At 44.1% G+C, this 13687-nt stretch overlaps 1 protein-coding gene across 1 annotated transcript in view; it reads left to right on the top strand.

Moving 5' to 3' along the window:
• Positions 1 to 13687, top strand: part of PRKCH (protein kinase C eta) — a 124148-nt gene that overhangs the window by 49616 nt on the left and 60845 nt on the right. The window contains exons 3-9 of the mRNA XM_074149992.1: positions 2097 to 2247; positions 3077 to 3111; positions 4623 to 4711; positions 6362 to 6491; positions 7442 to 7569; positions 9537 to 9680; positions 10407 to 10580. Coding sequence (XP_074006093.1) covers positions 2097 to 2247; positions 3077 to 3111; positions 4623 to 4711; positions 6362 to 6491; positions 7442 to 7569; positions 9537 to 9680; positions 10407 to 10580 — 851 coding nt within the window. The remainder of the gene's footprint in view (positions 1 to 2096; positions 2248 to 3076; positions 3112 to 4622; positions 4712 to 6361; positions 6492 to 7441; positions 7570 to 9536; positions 9681 to 10406; positions 10581 to 13687) is intronic.

Genomic DNA, 13687 nt, shown 5'->3' with positions numbered 1-13687 from the left:
GATTGAATGTTTGGAAGGGATATTAAACCTCCGCACATCAGCTCTCACTTCTGGAGATCAAAATCACATCTCATGTCTGGGAAAGAGGCAAATTATCTCCCAGCTGCAGGGTTCCTCCATCTTGCTGTCATGTGTTTCTGGTTGCCTACTGACAGAGGCAGGATGCTGAACTGGATGGACCAGGGTTCTGATTCAGTCTGGCAGTTCCTGTGGTCCTCCGAGTCCTGTTGGCTTCAGTGAGAATTAAACAAATATTCAAGCACATCTCTAGAAAGGCAGGCTTTTCTGTGCCAGTCTCTCTGTCCAGCTGCTTGAAGCTCTACAGTGAAGAAGAAAGGTTTCTGTTAAGTGCTTGGATCAGCCCTACCTTTATATCCTTTTTTTTTTTATTTATTTTTTTATCTGTTTTAATGGGAAAATCCTAATTTATAGCTTGCGCTTCCATTTTAAAACAAATGCAAGCTGTCTTAAAGTCAGGCCATGCTCCATGTTGCAGTTACGCCAGTGGATAGGAGGCTTCCATTCGTGCCCGTGGAGGGGACACATTGCACAAATGGCTGGGAGAACACAACAGAAAAAAAAAAACCCTTGAGATTTGTGGCTGGCTGTGCTTCTAAACCTGTGTGGCAAGAGTACCGAGGGGAATACGTTGCATGGCTCCCAGCCCTTTGAAGTGGCTGGGTTGAGTACTGACAGGATGGCTTCCCTTATCTCCACTTCTACAAAGAGGACTGGGAAATTCGCCTGTGATGTGGGACTCTGACATTTCAAGCCTTGATCACGTCATTGACAGCTTTTTCCCTCCTGCCCTCCCCCCGGCCGTTAATCAACAGAGCTAGTCGCAAGCAGGGGAATGCTTTGCCCCCGGTGAAGTGGTGGGGTGCCTGCTGTGTTTGGGTACTGCTGCTGATCCACGGCTCCGGGATGATCAGACGGGTGGGAAGTTTATGAGCTGCCTATTCCTTCCTGTGTGGTGGCATCCGTGCAGGCTTGGAATAGCTGGCGTTTGTCTGGCATCCAGTCAGCGCTCACACCCGGAGTCTTGAGTACATAGGCTGATGCACACTCGCCTCCAGTGTGTGTCCCTAAAATGCACTTGTTAGTTGCTTTCCAAAGGAAAGGCCCTACTAACTTGAAAACTTGGACGTTTAATTTCTTTCTTAGGAGGCGAGTGTGCCCCAGATGAGGCTCTTTTGATGTGTGAAGCTCAGCGGGGTCTGAGCCGGTGTGTGCAAGATCTCGGGGACCAGCTGGCTGTGCCTTGCAAGTCAGATGGCTGCTGCTGTGTGGGGATGGCTTTGCTTGATCCAGAGCTCAGTTCTGCCTTTAAGAATGACTGGGAGATTGTTACATGGCTGAATTAAGCAAGTTAAAAAAAAAACAAAACCTGAATTAAGTTTTGAAACAATTCAGATTTGAATGCTAGCAGTTCCTGGGTCCATGCTTCCCAGAACTTTTAAAATATTATCTACCTTTTGGAAGACGAGCCCTTTAAAGAAAGGTGAGTGGCACATGTCTACCAACTTACAAAAAAATAAAAAAGTTGGGCTTTGAGAAATTAGGCTGTGCCTTTGTGTCCAACACAGGAAACAAAATTGCTATGAAAGGTGGATAGGGAACTGTAGCGTGAGAATACGGAAGGTGGATAAACCCTATTCACGGGGCCAGGCACGGCTTTGGCTCGGCAAGCAGGGTGCCGGTCAGTTGGTTGCACATAGTCGTGTTTTCAGGTGTTGCTGCCCAAAAAGCTGTGAGTTACAACAGCTCATTAACCTTGAGCTTCTGGTCTGTTTACAGCGTGTGAATTAATGGTTTAGTCACATGTCTGAACATGGGAGGGGAGCAAGAGGGAGATGGGAAGAGGCGTTTTTTTCTACACGAAGAATGTAATTTTGAGCTAAAGGGGCCTTTGCAATTAACTTCCTCACCTGTCCCAGATGCTATCCTTGTCCTAGACCGTGTTCCCCTGACTTCTAAACCAGGGATGTAATTGTGGCCTTTGAAAGCATTTTGTGCCAGAGCAAGATCAGGAGTAATAAGTGTGCATGAAAATGTTAATGTTTTGTTTCTTTTTTTTATTCCCATCCCCTGCACAGGCACCCTCCAAAGGGATCGAATTTTTAAGAACCTCACTCGGAAACGCCAGCGGGCAATGCGAAGGCGAGTGCATCAGGTGAACGGGCACAAATTCATGGCTACCTACTTGCGACAGCCAACGTACTGCTCGCACTGCAGGGAGTTCATCTGGTAAGAACAGCTTGAACGCAGTGGTGTGGTGCTTCCCATCCCTTGGCATTCTGGGGACTGACACGCCACCTTCCATCCTGAGTCAGTCACCCAGCAGTTTGCTAAGGGCCACTGATGTGATTCCCCATGGCGGTCAGGTTTAGCAGGGTAGACTTAAGTTGCAAACTGGAGTCTGCTGCAGAAAGACCAGAGGTGATGTGTATCATCTTGGATGCTGGAAACAAACTGGGATGGTGTGGGGATGAGGCAACGATCCTCACTTGTAAGCATAGGTGTTATTTTGGGGATGGGGGGAACTAACCCAGGCAACTTGAAGAAAGACCCTAGGTATTAACTGGAGTGGAGCTTTGAGATTAAACTGACAAAAAACAGTTGATTGAAAGACTAGTGAAAATGCCTGAGAATAGGAAAACCATCAGAGGTGTGGGGTGATATGTGTGGGGGAGTAGGCAGAACAGGGAGGAAAAACTTAAATATGTCTCACAAGAGCACGGAGTGGGAGAGATAATAGCAGGGTGTGGGCTACTGGGATCTGTCTAATAACTGTGGTGCGTGTTGTAATAAAGTGAGGCCTTTCAGAAACTAGAGTGAGGAGGAATATGGGGAATAACATGCACGTTGACAGCCTGCCCTGTAAGCTACAGCCCTTGTAGTGCTTTGTTACGCTCTCACACCCCTGTGCTGAATTGCACCATTATTGCTGGGCAGTTTTGCCCCGGGGATCTGGTTATTTGGGATCCTCTTGCATTTTGGCTCTCTCTTCTGTAAATGATCTGCAGGAAGACTGGCTTTCTGATGTTAAATTATGCTCCTATTTTGTTTTGAACAGGGGCGTGTTTGGGAAGCAGGGATACCAGTGCCAAGGTAAGGCGCTCTGCTCCTGCACGACGTGTGTGTAGGATGTGCTGTCTCAGGAGCAGTTCCCTGTGCTGCTGGGACATCCTGTGGTTACAAGCTTCTCTGAAGTCACCACTCCTCTTCCTCCCCAGCCAGCCAAAACTGTGCATGTGAGCGGCTGTCAGGCTGACAGCTGGCACACACACAGGAGCAACCACCTACCTTCACACAAACACCAAGGAGTCCAGTTGCTGTGTTTCACCCACAGTTTTCCTCCTGTGCAGCTCCTCTGAGTTGTTGAGTATATGAAACACTCAGCTAGGCTTGAGGGATCTGGGGTCCCTTCAGGACAGTGTTCAGCTGGTACTGGGTCACAGAGTAACCTACTGGAATGGCCACCCTCTTTCTCTCTTCACCAGTATTCAACAGAGTGAAATGAGGGATGTGACTTCAAAGGGCAGCTTTGTGGGCTGGGACATCACTTTTGCCTGAATGCATATTTTGGCTGAATGGCTGTATTATAGATGTATGTGATGCTTGTTTGCACTTCATTATTGTTCTTCCATTCCCATTTTCTACAGTAAAGTTTTCTTTTTATTTTTTTATTATTTTATTACTTGCCTCACAGGTATACGGTCACTCAGTATAGCCTTCTAACACAGTCTGTTCCTTGTGCAATGTAATAGGGCACTAGTGTCCTCACATGAAAGGAAGCTACATGTAAACAAAATGGATATCCTGCATCAAATTTCTGGGTGAAAGTGAATGTTCTTGATAGACTTTTGTGAGTGCAAGCTTGAGTCAGCAACAGAGAGAATAGTGTGGGACCCTGCAACGCATCTGCAATGTACAGTTTTCATTGCAAAAATCTCCTTCCGTAGACAGTAGCTACAGCTCTTGGTGGTGTCTACAGTACATGCTGGGTTATGGAGCAGAGGAATCCCAGTTCATTCCAGCCAAGACGGCTTCAGACCTGGAGAGAATCCAACTGTGCTTTAGGGCTGATTAGCCCTCTTGATGCGGGCTAGCTAATTACTCCAGACACAGCACCATTCTGCTGCAGTTATCTGGCTCCCTGGATCCAAGCATTGCACTGAGCCTTAATGACAAACTAACCTGGGCAGGGTATCCAGTGTAAGAGACACTATGCCACGGAGATGTAGGGATGGCTTTTGTTATCTCAGACCTGTGTATTGTTTCTGTATGTTGTGAGAAATATTCTCCACTGGGTAATCTCAACGTAATTTTTTTTTTTAGTTCATTTGTGAAGTTACACTGTTGTTTCTGTGGGCATCACCCCTGTTTTATATGGGCAGCTGTTTTCTAGGCTGTATGAATGATCCAGTGCAGAATTTCTGTTGCAATGGGTTAGAGGTGCATGTCTTGAGATTTTGGAAATTCCAAGCCACCGATTATTTTTCTGTGATTATTTTATTGTGTCCTGATGATCTAGCTGAGCCTTAAAGAACCCAGCTTATGGGTTGATGTGTTCCGAGTCTTTCAACAGCTCTTTTCAGCATGCCTCTTTTATTTCCTAGTATGCACCTGCGTTGTACACAAGCGCTGCCATCATCTAATTGTTACGGCTTGCACATGCCAAAACAATACTAACAAGATCGATCTCAAGGTAAAGTCATGGTGGTTATTTTGGGTCATCACAAATAGTGAATCCTGAGGTTTTCTGGGTTGCTGGGGGTTATCCTACAATAGAATTTACTCTGTGTTATCTTTATTCGTAGATTTTTTAAAGTGAGGAAGAGTGATAGGGACGTGCCTAATGGCCATGCAATATCATCTGGTTGTTCTTCTCTTAATTCCAGTAACTGCTTGGACTAGCACATAGTTTAGGAAGGCATGGTGTCTGCATTGGAAGACATCAAGAAATAGCATATCCACTGTTTTCCGTGGTAATTTTATTTCATGATTAACTGTGTTGTCATCAAAATTTGGTGCCCAGTTCTTAATGTGGATTTCTCTCGCTTTAAAATCTAACCACTGGTCTTTGTTATGCCTCTATTTTTCTTTTTTGGTAATTTAAAGTGTTCATTTAGTCATTGCTCCACACCTTTACTCTATTAAATTATTTATGTTGTAATAAGGAACCCTTGCATAACTTGTGTTTCTGAAGGTTTTCTTTCTTTCTAGTTTTGGCTGTATTTGACAGGAGTAACATCCCCACCTAAAACTGCCCTGTACATTGCATGTCTCATTTCTGTAACTGCAAGTTGTTTAATAACTGTTTGAGGAAAATTCAACTGAAATACGTTTAATCGGGAGGTAGCTCTGTGTTGTTTGCCATGCAGAAACCTTCTTTCCCGTGCAGATAAGCAATTGCCTTTGCTCATTATTTCTTGCCTCCAAACTGCTGAGCTAGACTTGAAAAGTCCTTAAAATGACCCCTTGCCAGGCCTGATGAAAATATGTTAACGTGGCTAAGGATAAAAGGCAAGTTAAATAGTGAGTCTCCTCACCCCTCTCTTAGGATTATGAAGGGTTTATGACACATTTAAGCACGAGGAGGCACTGCTCGCTTTAAACTCATTGTTTCAGTCTCACCCCCGACTCTTTGTGGAGTTGTGGGTTCCCCCTCAGTCTTCCAGGATCTGCATGTTGAGAAACGAAGAGGCTAAATGGGCGTTCATCTCTTCAGCCGGTGTAGCATTTTCTAAGGTGTCTTTGAGATCTGAATGATTCGCAGTTGGAAAAGAACAGGGTTAAAATGGGGATGAGAGCAAGTGGTAAAGCGAAATGTGGGCCTGAAACGAAAGACTGTTAATAACAAGGAGGGTGAGAAGAGGAATGAGAGTTTTAGGAGGAGCTGGGAAAACTATTCTATATTAAATTTAATAAAATCAACAGTTTGACCTAAAGTTACATGTTTGCATGTAGTGTGCGAGTTGATAATTTAAAAACAGGTTAGTTACAAAATGCTGTAGCTAGCATTATTTCTATGTGGCACTTCAGAGTGATAGATTTGTCATGAGGTAACCCTCTTCTAACTTGGCTTTAAGAATTTAAAATTGGCTAGGCAGTGCTCTTTAAAGTCTGCTTTGTCACGTAGTCCATCCTGCCCAGCAATGAAGCCAAAGCAGCAGCTGAGGTTGGTCACTCAATGTTCACTTACATCAGTGAGGGGATGGATTGGGACATTTTCTGAGTTGGAATTATTTTCATAGTTTTGCATTTAAATGCCTGTATGTAAATGAACGTCAGCATATATATACACACACACATATATTTGAATTTTAAATTTGTGCTTTTCTTTTGGGCTCCTCAGGTGACCGAACAGAGGTTTGGAATCAACATTCCTCATAAGTTCAGCGTCCACAACTACAAAGTTCCAACTTTCTGTGACCACTGTGGTTCCTTGCTCTGGGGGATCATGCGACAGGGCCTACAGTGTAAAAGTGAGCAGCTTCTTGTGAGCCTTTTCACAAAATACATGTATTTTTAGACTCTTGATGCACTGTGTGGGCTTGATTTGTGCAACCTTCAAGAGAAAGCCAAGCAATGAATATTCACCTTTGCAAGAGTTAACAAAAATGCTAATCTACTTTTTAAACTTAGGCTTCCAGAAGCACTCTACTTGGCACTCTCAGCACAGCTTTGTTAGTTAAAACTGGCATTAGTGAAAATATTCTTGGGTATTGCTGCTTCCTGCATTCATTTTTCCCCTTTACTTTGAGGGCTTTTCCTCAGTTTCTGAGATAAGGCAGTGAAAAGGCATTTGAGGGGAAAAAAAGGCCATTGCTTTAGGTTGACAACCCCACCTGTCACACTGTTAATTGACGACAGAGCATGTCCTGGCATTACATTTTTGTTTCAGTCATCCAGACTGTAAAATCGCGTGGGATTTCCATTTGCCGCCTTCTCCCACAAGAGGGTGTATGTGTGTCCAGGAGTAGGAGAAAGAAAGATTTTTTTTTTTTAGTTTCCCACTGAACAATATATCTTTAAAATTAGATACCTGGAAATGCAGGGAAAATTTGTTGCAAATTTTGTGAAATTATAAATCCTAATTTTACCTGCAGGCATAGCTGCAATGATATTTATACACCTGACAAACATGCAGTTATGAATAGCTTCAGGCAATGTGACATCCTGCTTGGAGAGTATATTGCTGATTTTTCAGGAGTTTATTCTCTTAGTTTTAGTCTTAGTTTTAGTCTTAGTCTTAGTTTTGTTTCTGCTGAGGTCGGTGGCAAAGATCTCTTTAGTTTGAAGACACAGAGTAGATCCAGATGGGTATATTTTCTGCTCCAGAACTGCTAAATTATTTCTCAGCAATAAATCCCTCCAAGTTATTTTAATTGTTCCTTTGCTTTTACTTTCCATCCCTTACCATCACCCCTGTCAGTCTGTAAAATGAACGTCCACATCCGATGCCAAGCAAACGTTGCACCAAACTGTGGGGTGAACTCAGCAGAGCTTGCTAAAACCTTGGCGTGCATGGGCCTGCAACCAGGAAGCATTTCCCCAAATTCGGTGAGTCCCTTTCATTACCCCCCACCCCCTTCTATTTAAAACATTTACAGCTGAGTCTCTATATGGGTGCAGGAGAAGTCAGAGACTTAAGTTATGACAGATGGTGGTGGGCTGCATGAGCAGGTTGTTACTGTCTGTGGCTTGTGGCAAAGACTTCACCTGGAAAACGGATGCTTCGTCTCCACCGGGGTAAACCTGGGGATTTTAATCTATAGCTGTTGCTTTGTTGGATGCTTATGTTTCACAGTGGTGTGACTTCGTTCACTCTTTTAGCTGCTTGGCATGAATGAGAGGAGAGTAAGACTCCTAACTAATTAGTGATCAATATAATTCATGCCATAACTTTTTCTACTTTTACCGCAAGCACAAATGTTCTGTCCACATATGTGGCTTGCGATAGAGCAAAAGAAGAGCTCAGAAAGAAGCCTAGGTTCTCTTCACAGCTTTGTCATTGTTTTTCTGAGGGATTTTGGGGAAACCATTTCACTCTTCACTACAACTTCCCCGGCTAAAATCTGTGGTCCCTGTCGACACAACATCAGCTCTGATCTTTGCTGTCCAAGACAGAGTCCCAGTGAGGTTGTTGCCAGGATTGGGACTTATGTGTACAGTTTCTGCTTCTCAGTATTAAAGGCATCCTAAAAATCCAGCTGTTGTATATCTGAGTCTATTCAGAGACTTTAAAACATACTGTAAGAGCTTGAGTGAAAATGCCCATAAAGGGTAATGGAAATCAGAGCTGTCATTTGATAATAAGTTTTCATCATGTTTCCTTTTGCTAGCAGTTTTGAAAAGTGAGTTTGCTTGAAACCACGATAACCCATAACAAAATGTCGGTCTATTTATTTTTATTTGACCAAAACCTCCCAGTTATCCTGGGAGTTACAGGGAAACACAAGTCCCACACTCCCTTCTCAGCTCTGTAAAAATCAGCACTTGTTAGCATTTGTTGTTTGCATAATCTGCACATCAAAAGGAAATGAAACCAGGAAAATAAAAATCTGTTCTTGGTTTTTAACAATCTCTTCTCGTTATTTGTGAGCTAAGGGCTCCAGGTAAGTGTTCAAACTGTGCTGTAAGCTTAAGTCTGTTGGGAGTTTTGCTGGGTGCTGTCCTGAACGCTCTTGGTTCTTTCCCTGTGGCTGGTGTCGCCACTTCTGTGGCAGTGAGACAAGTCCTCTGTGCAGGAAGAATTTTGCTTTACTCCAAAGTAGTCACAAGGTGGAGCTCAAGAAGTCCGTGTGACTTTGGGCTGAGAAATTCGTGGTTTATATGTGTACTCGTACCTGGAGAGCTGTGAACAGAGGACGCTGGAGGTTGACCTGATCTTCATATACTGCAAAAACAAGCTGTAGAGACATGTGCTAATGCTGGTACAGTTCCTAAAAATGCAGATCCCTCACTGCTGGCATGGGAATGAACAGCCTTCCATTGAATTTACCGCAGCGGAGGAAGCAGTAGCCCAGCTGTGGGAAAGAAAACTATTTTGAAGTTTGGGTCCTACTGAACTGGGTTTTGAGTAAGAATCTTAAAATCAGATAGAAACCTAAGAGATTCAGGTGAAATCTGCCCAGGTTCTAGATCTCATCAGCGTTCACATATTGCAGAAATTACGCAGTCCTCCTCGATCTGATGCTAGATAGGAGACTTGGATTTTCACTTTCATTGCCTTATTTTTCTGGGGAGTGAGAATGGAGAGGGGCAGGCTTGCCTCTTGAATCTGCTGGGCAGTGGATTTCCAACTCAAAATGCCCAGGTCAGGAGCCAGTGTTGTTGACAGCTCAGCACAGTGCTGAGGTTGGCTGTTCACACGAAACAGCTATGTGGGGTGGTGGTATCAAGGTGCTTTCTGTTCCAGTGGCCATACAGTGCATCTGAACAGGCCCTAAGTGCCCAGCTTGGTAGGTTGACTACTTGCAAAAGTACAATTTCTATGCAGACTGATACTTATTTACTTTCCTCCACAGAAACTGGTTTCAAGATCTACTTTGAGACATGAGAGAAAAGGAAGCCTGAAAGATGGCAACAACGTTAGTGAAAGTTCAGCAAGCAAACTTGGGATCAAAGATTTAACCTTCCTTCGTGTATTGGGAAAGGGCAGTTTTGGAAAGGTGAGAGTTATTCATGGCTCTTTGGGGGAAAACCACATTCCTTATTTAAGAAGCTCCAAGGTAGATGAAGTTATTTCTTAATGCAGCACACAGGCTGTCCAGTAGAGTGTGCTTTGTGCAGCAAGGGTGCTTACAGAGAGCAGGGAGAAAAGGGAAGAAAGCTGACAGCAAAGTGAAGAACTGGATATCACAACCCCCCCACCTGCCATGTTAGCAACCAAAAGAACAGCTGCATGCCAGGGCCCATACCAGAAATTGTAAGTGTGTGCGTTATCACTCATTTGGGCAGCGTTTCTTGGAGCATGTAAAGACTTTTCCTTTAAAAGAAACAAGGCAGTGGTTTCAAATTTAGCAAGAAGGGGATTTCGTTTCTCTGCTTTGCCCCAAAGCCAATGTGAAACGGTACATTTGAATTTGATAACTGAGGAGGGAAGTGGGATAGATGGCACTACTCAGGGGGGTTGCCCTGGCACAGCTTTGACCACCTAGCCCCACGCCAGATGTTGGAGCAATGTGTATGGGCACTTGTATCTGGAGAAGCCTGCTGCAGACAGTAGCATGTGTGTCATCAGTTGTATACTGATGCCCATACTAACAGGCTGACTCATCCACAAGCCTGGTGATGAGATAACTCACCTTTCTAGTGCAAAAAGGTGCGAGAAGTTCTATGTTGCTCATAGACACTGAGAGCTCAGCCCTTGCAGTTCACCCTCCCCTTTGGTTTAGGTGATGCTTGCCAAGATGAAAGAGAGTGGGCAGCTTTATGCAGTGAAGGTGTTGAAGAAGGACATCATTCTCCAAGATGATGATGTTGAATGCACCATGACCGAGAAACGCATCCTTTCGTTAGCAAGGAACCACCCATTCCTCACCAAGCTCTACTGTTGCTTCCAGACTCCTGTAAGTATAGCCCGGGCAGCCTTCCTCCTGACACTGGCTGGTACATTCAGGACAGAGGCACTCTCCAGTGTGTTTGCTCCCCAGCCTGTTATAAATGTCCACCTTAGACCCAGGAGAAACTTCTCTGCTCAAGGGTGAACAGAGCACACTGCTATATTCCACCTCTAACATCTACTGGGCATTTAGGCATTTGGCAAAAAAAATCCTGGCTTGTCCTAGCCTCCCTAACAAAATGGTGATAGCAGGGAAGCCTTTCTTTGTGTCTTCCTTAGAAACACCTCTGTGCCATTGAATGTTTCCAAACGTGTGTGCTCAAATGTCTACAGATGTGCAGTGTCCTCTGGTTGCTGTGGGATCTCAGGCCCTGCTGTCCTGAAACCTGAATTTTAACAGTACTGCTTTTGCATTGGATTATCTGCAAGCTCAGTGAATTGTACTTGGAAGCAGGGCTAGCTGCCTGTATCTACCAGCCTTCGTATATTGCTCAGAACTGAATGAAAGATCCATCTGGGGTTACTGGAAAGGATCTTACTTACATGGGTGGACACTGAATCAGGTCTGTATACAGTTGGGATTTTTTCCTGTGTAGAAGAGACAGATGATATCATTGCTGTCACTTGTGGTACGTATACCTCAGCGGAGGGCTGCCTGTGTGCTGCCTGGCCAGCTTAGAGCCTCCTCTGGTGTGTGCATGTGGATGGTAGCTTCTTGCTGATGTGGGTGGTGGAGGGAGGAGTGGCTGTGGTGCAGGCAGTGGCCACAACCCTGTCCCAGCAAGGTAAGTTTGGGAGTCCCTGAGGTAAGCTGTTAACTAGGGCCAAAGCATTTTCTGCAATGTAGCTCTTCCAAACTGCCTGGGCTCCTTTCCAGCTGCTTTTGTCCATTGTTAAATGGTAATAGAGCTTGTTTTTCATTTAGAAGAGGCAGGAGAAACTTGCCCTTTTAATTCTGGCTTCACTCCTACATAAACGCAAAATACTAAAAAAAAAAAAAGGCGACAGACAAATGCATCCTGCCACCCACCCATTTCTCCTCTCACTGGAGTGATGCAACAGCCAGATACAGAGTTTAAGAATTAGGCTTGCTTAGGGTGGAGCCCTTGGGTAAACTCACGTAATAGAAATGAGGTGGTTTTCTTGTTGGTTTTGGGGTTTTTTTGAGGTTTTTTTTTTATATATATAGCTTAAGTGGTTCACAGAGCATCTGTGTTGCATGGCAGAAACATAACTTAAAGCTCATTGTTGTCACTAGTAACCAAGGAAACTGCTTTTTTATTTCATAATATGAAGACACAGGGCCCAAATTTTAATGGCTTTTCTGAAGTTCTCATGGAAAATATCAGAAGTGTCCAGTGCTGACGTGTGCTGTTTGAGGTCAGATGCAGGATAGCAGTGGGTTTTGCCAGTTGTTGCTGTGCTCTTTGCTATGGCTTTGCTTACTGAATTGTAATGTAGGTGTGAAAATAGCAAGTGTGCTCCTGGGCTTTGTAGAGTATTTCCCATGAACTTTAGAGAAGATTTAAGGTCACTGTGCTAGAGCCGTCCGTCATGTTCAAAAAATGAATGCAATCTCCTATGGGTGCAGACAAGGTCTTCTGGGCTGATGAAGTAATTGCAGCGCCTTTTGCAAAGGGGGAAAAGAGGGGAGAACTCAGCCTGTTTAGACTAGCAAATTGAATGCAAAAAGAGGATCTGATTGATGTCTGCAGATGTCGAACACTGAGGAGGGAAACAAAGCTGTCAAGATGCTGGCTAAGATTAAATGAGTCTAGATTGGCCATGGATACAGTTAGACTGGAAATGAAAAGGAGGTTGCTAAACAGTAAAGCAGCCTGGAACAGGAATTTCTGGACCAGCTTGTCGTCAGAGGAGCGAAGGGAAGAACCCCTCAGCCCTCGTTGCCTTGAATGCAGAGCTGGTCAGTCTCTGAAGGGGTGCCAGGGGAATGGTACTTGTCATAGCAGGACCCTGCTATTTCCAGTCTTTCCTAGGTTCCTCTTTTACTTGAATCCCATTTTTGCTTCATTGGCTGTGTTGTCAGTAACAGAAAACCACTTCCCTCCTATAATATACAAAACCAAAAAGGGAGGCCCTTACAAGAAGAAAAGTAGATTTCAGACTAATGTGGTTCATCACATCTTTTGCCCATGTTCTGCACTCAGTGACACCCACTTCAATCCAGAATAACCAGATTTAAATTGCTTATAAAAGCATAATTAAATCCTTTTGCTGTAGCAGAGAAATGATTGCAACAGCAGAGTATTCATTGGACAGAGCTTTTCCAGGAGGACATAACCAGGCTGATACAATACTTAGGGTTTCTGCTCATTCTTTACGTGGCATTGGGTTATCACCTCCATTAACTTGAACTTTGCAGAAAAGACAATATATATGTATAAAAAAAAAAAAATAAAAGAGTAACCACTTATTCAAAATGTTGTCCTGCAGCCATATTTCCATAATTAAAAATGTTACTTATGTTTGGAGTTGGGGGCAGGATTACAGAAAACAGTACCTATTTTCACTTGTAATTACATGGAAACCACATCACGTGTCATTCTTACAGCCCAAACTCTGAAAATGTGGTATTAACGGTTCCTGTTTTAAAAAACCAAAGTCTGCAGCGGACGTTCCTGGATAAATAATGACCTACTGGGCCTGCCTTTAGGAAATTTTCAAGAACTGGCCATTTTGAGGCTTCTTACCATTTGTCAAAGGAAAGTCAGAGCCTGATCTCCTAAGATGCATCAAGACAGGCTGGGACTGACTGGCACGGTAGTAGCCCAGCTGGAAGGGACCTAGGCCTTATCGTAGGTAAAAATTCAGTATGAGCCAGCAGAGTGGTCTTGTTGCATGGAAGTTAAATGTCTGGGCTGCTTCAGGAGCTTGGGGGGAGTCATTGTCCTCTCTTCTTGGCACTGTTTAGGCTGTACCTAGAACAGGTGTCAAGCTGTGTCCCCCCCTTCTCCCAGTTCAAGAGGAAATTGTGGAAACTGGGAAAGAAGGACCTCGGAAGCACCTGGAATGCTGCAGCAGTTTGAGGGTTTGGCTGGATCTAGAGTCATTTAAGTTCAGACTCTTGTACGATATTCCACTCAAACCAGCAAA

Source organism: Numenius arquata, chromosome 6, assembly GCF_964106895.1.
Source record: "Numenius arquata chromosome 6, bNumArq3.hap1.1, whole genome shotgun sequence".
Classification (NCBI taxonomy): domain Eukaryota; kingdom Metazoa; phylum Chordata; class Aves; order Charadriiformes; family Scolopacidae; genus Numenius; species Numenius arquata.
This window is presented reverse-complemented; position numbering and strand designations above follow the sequence as displayed.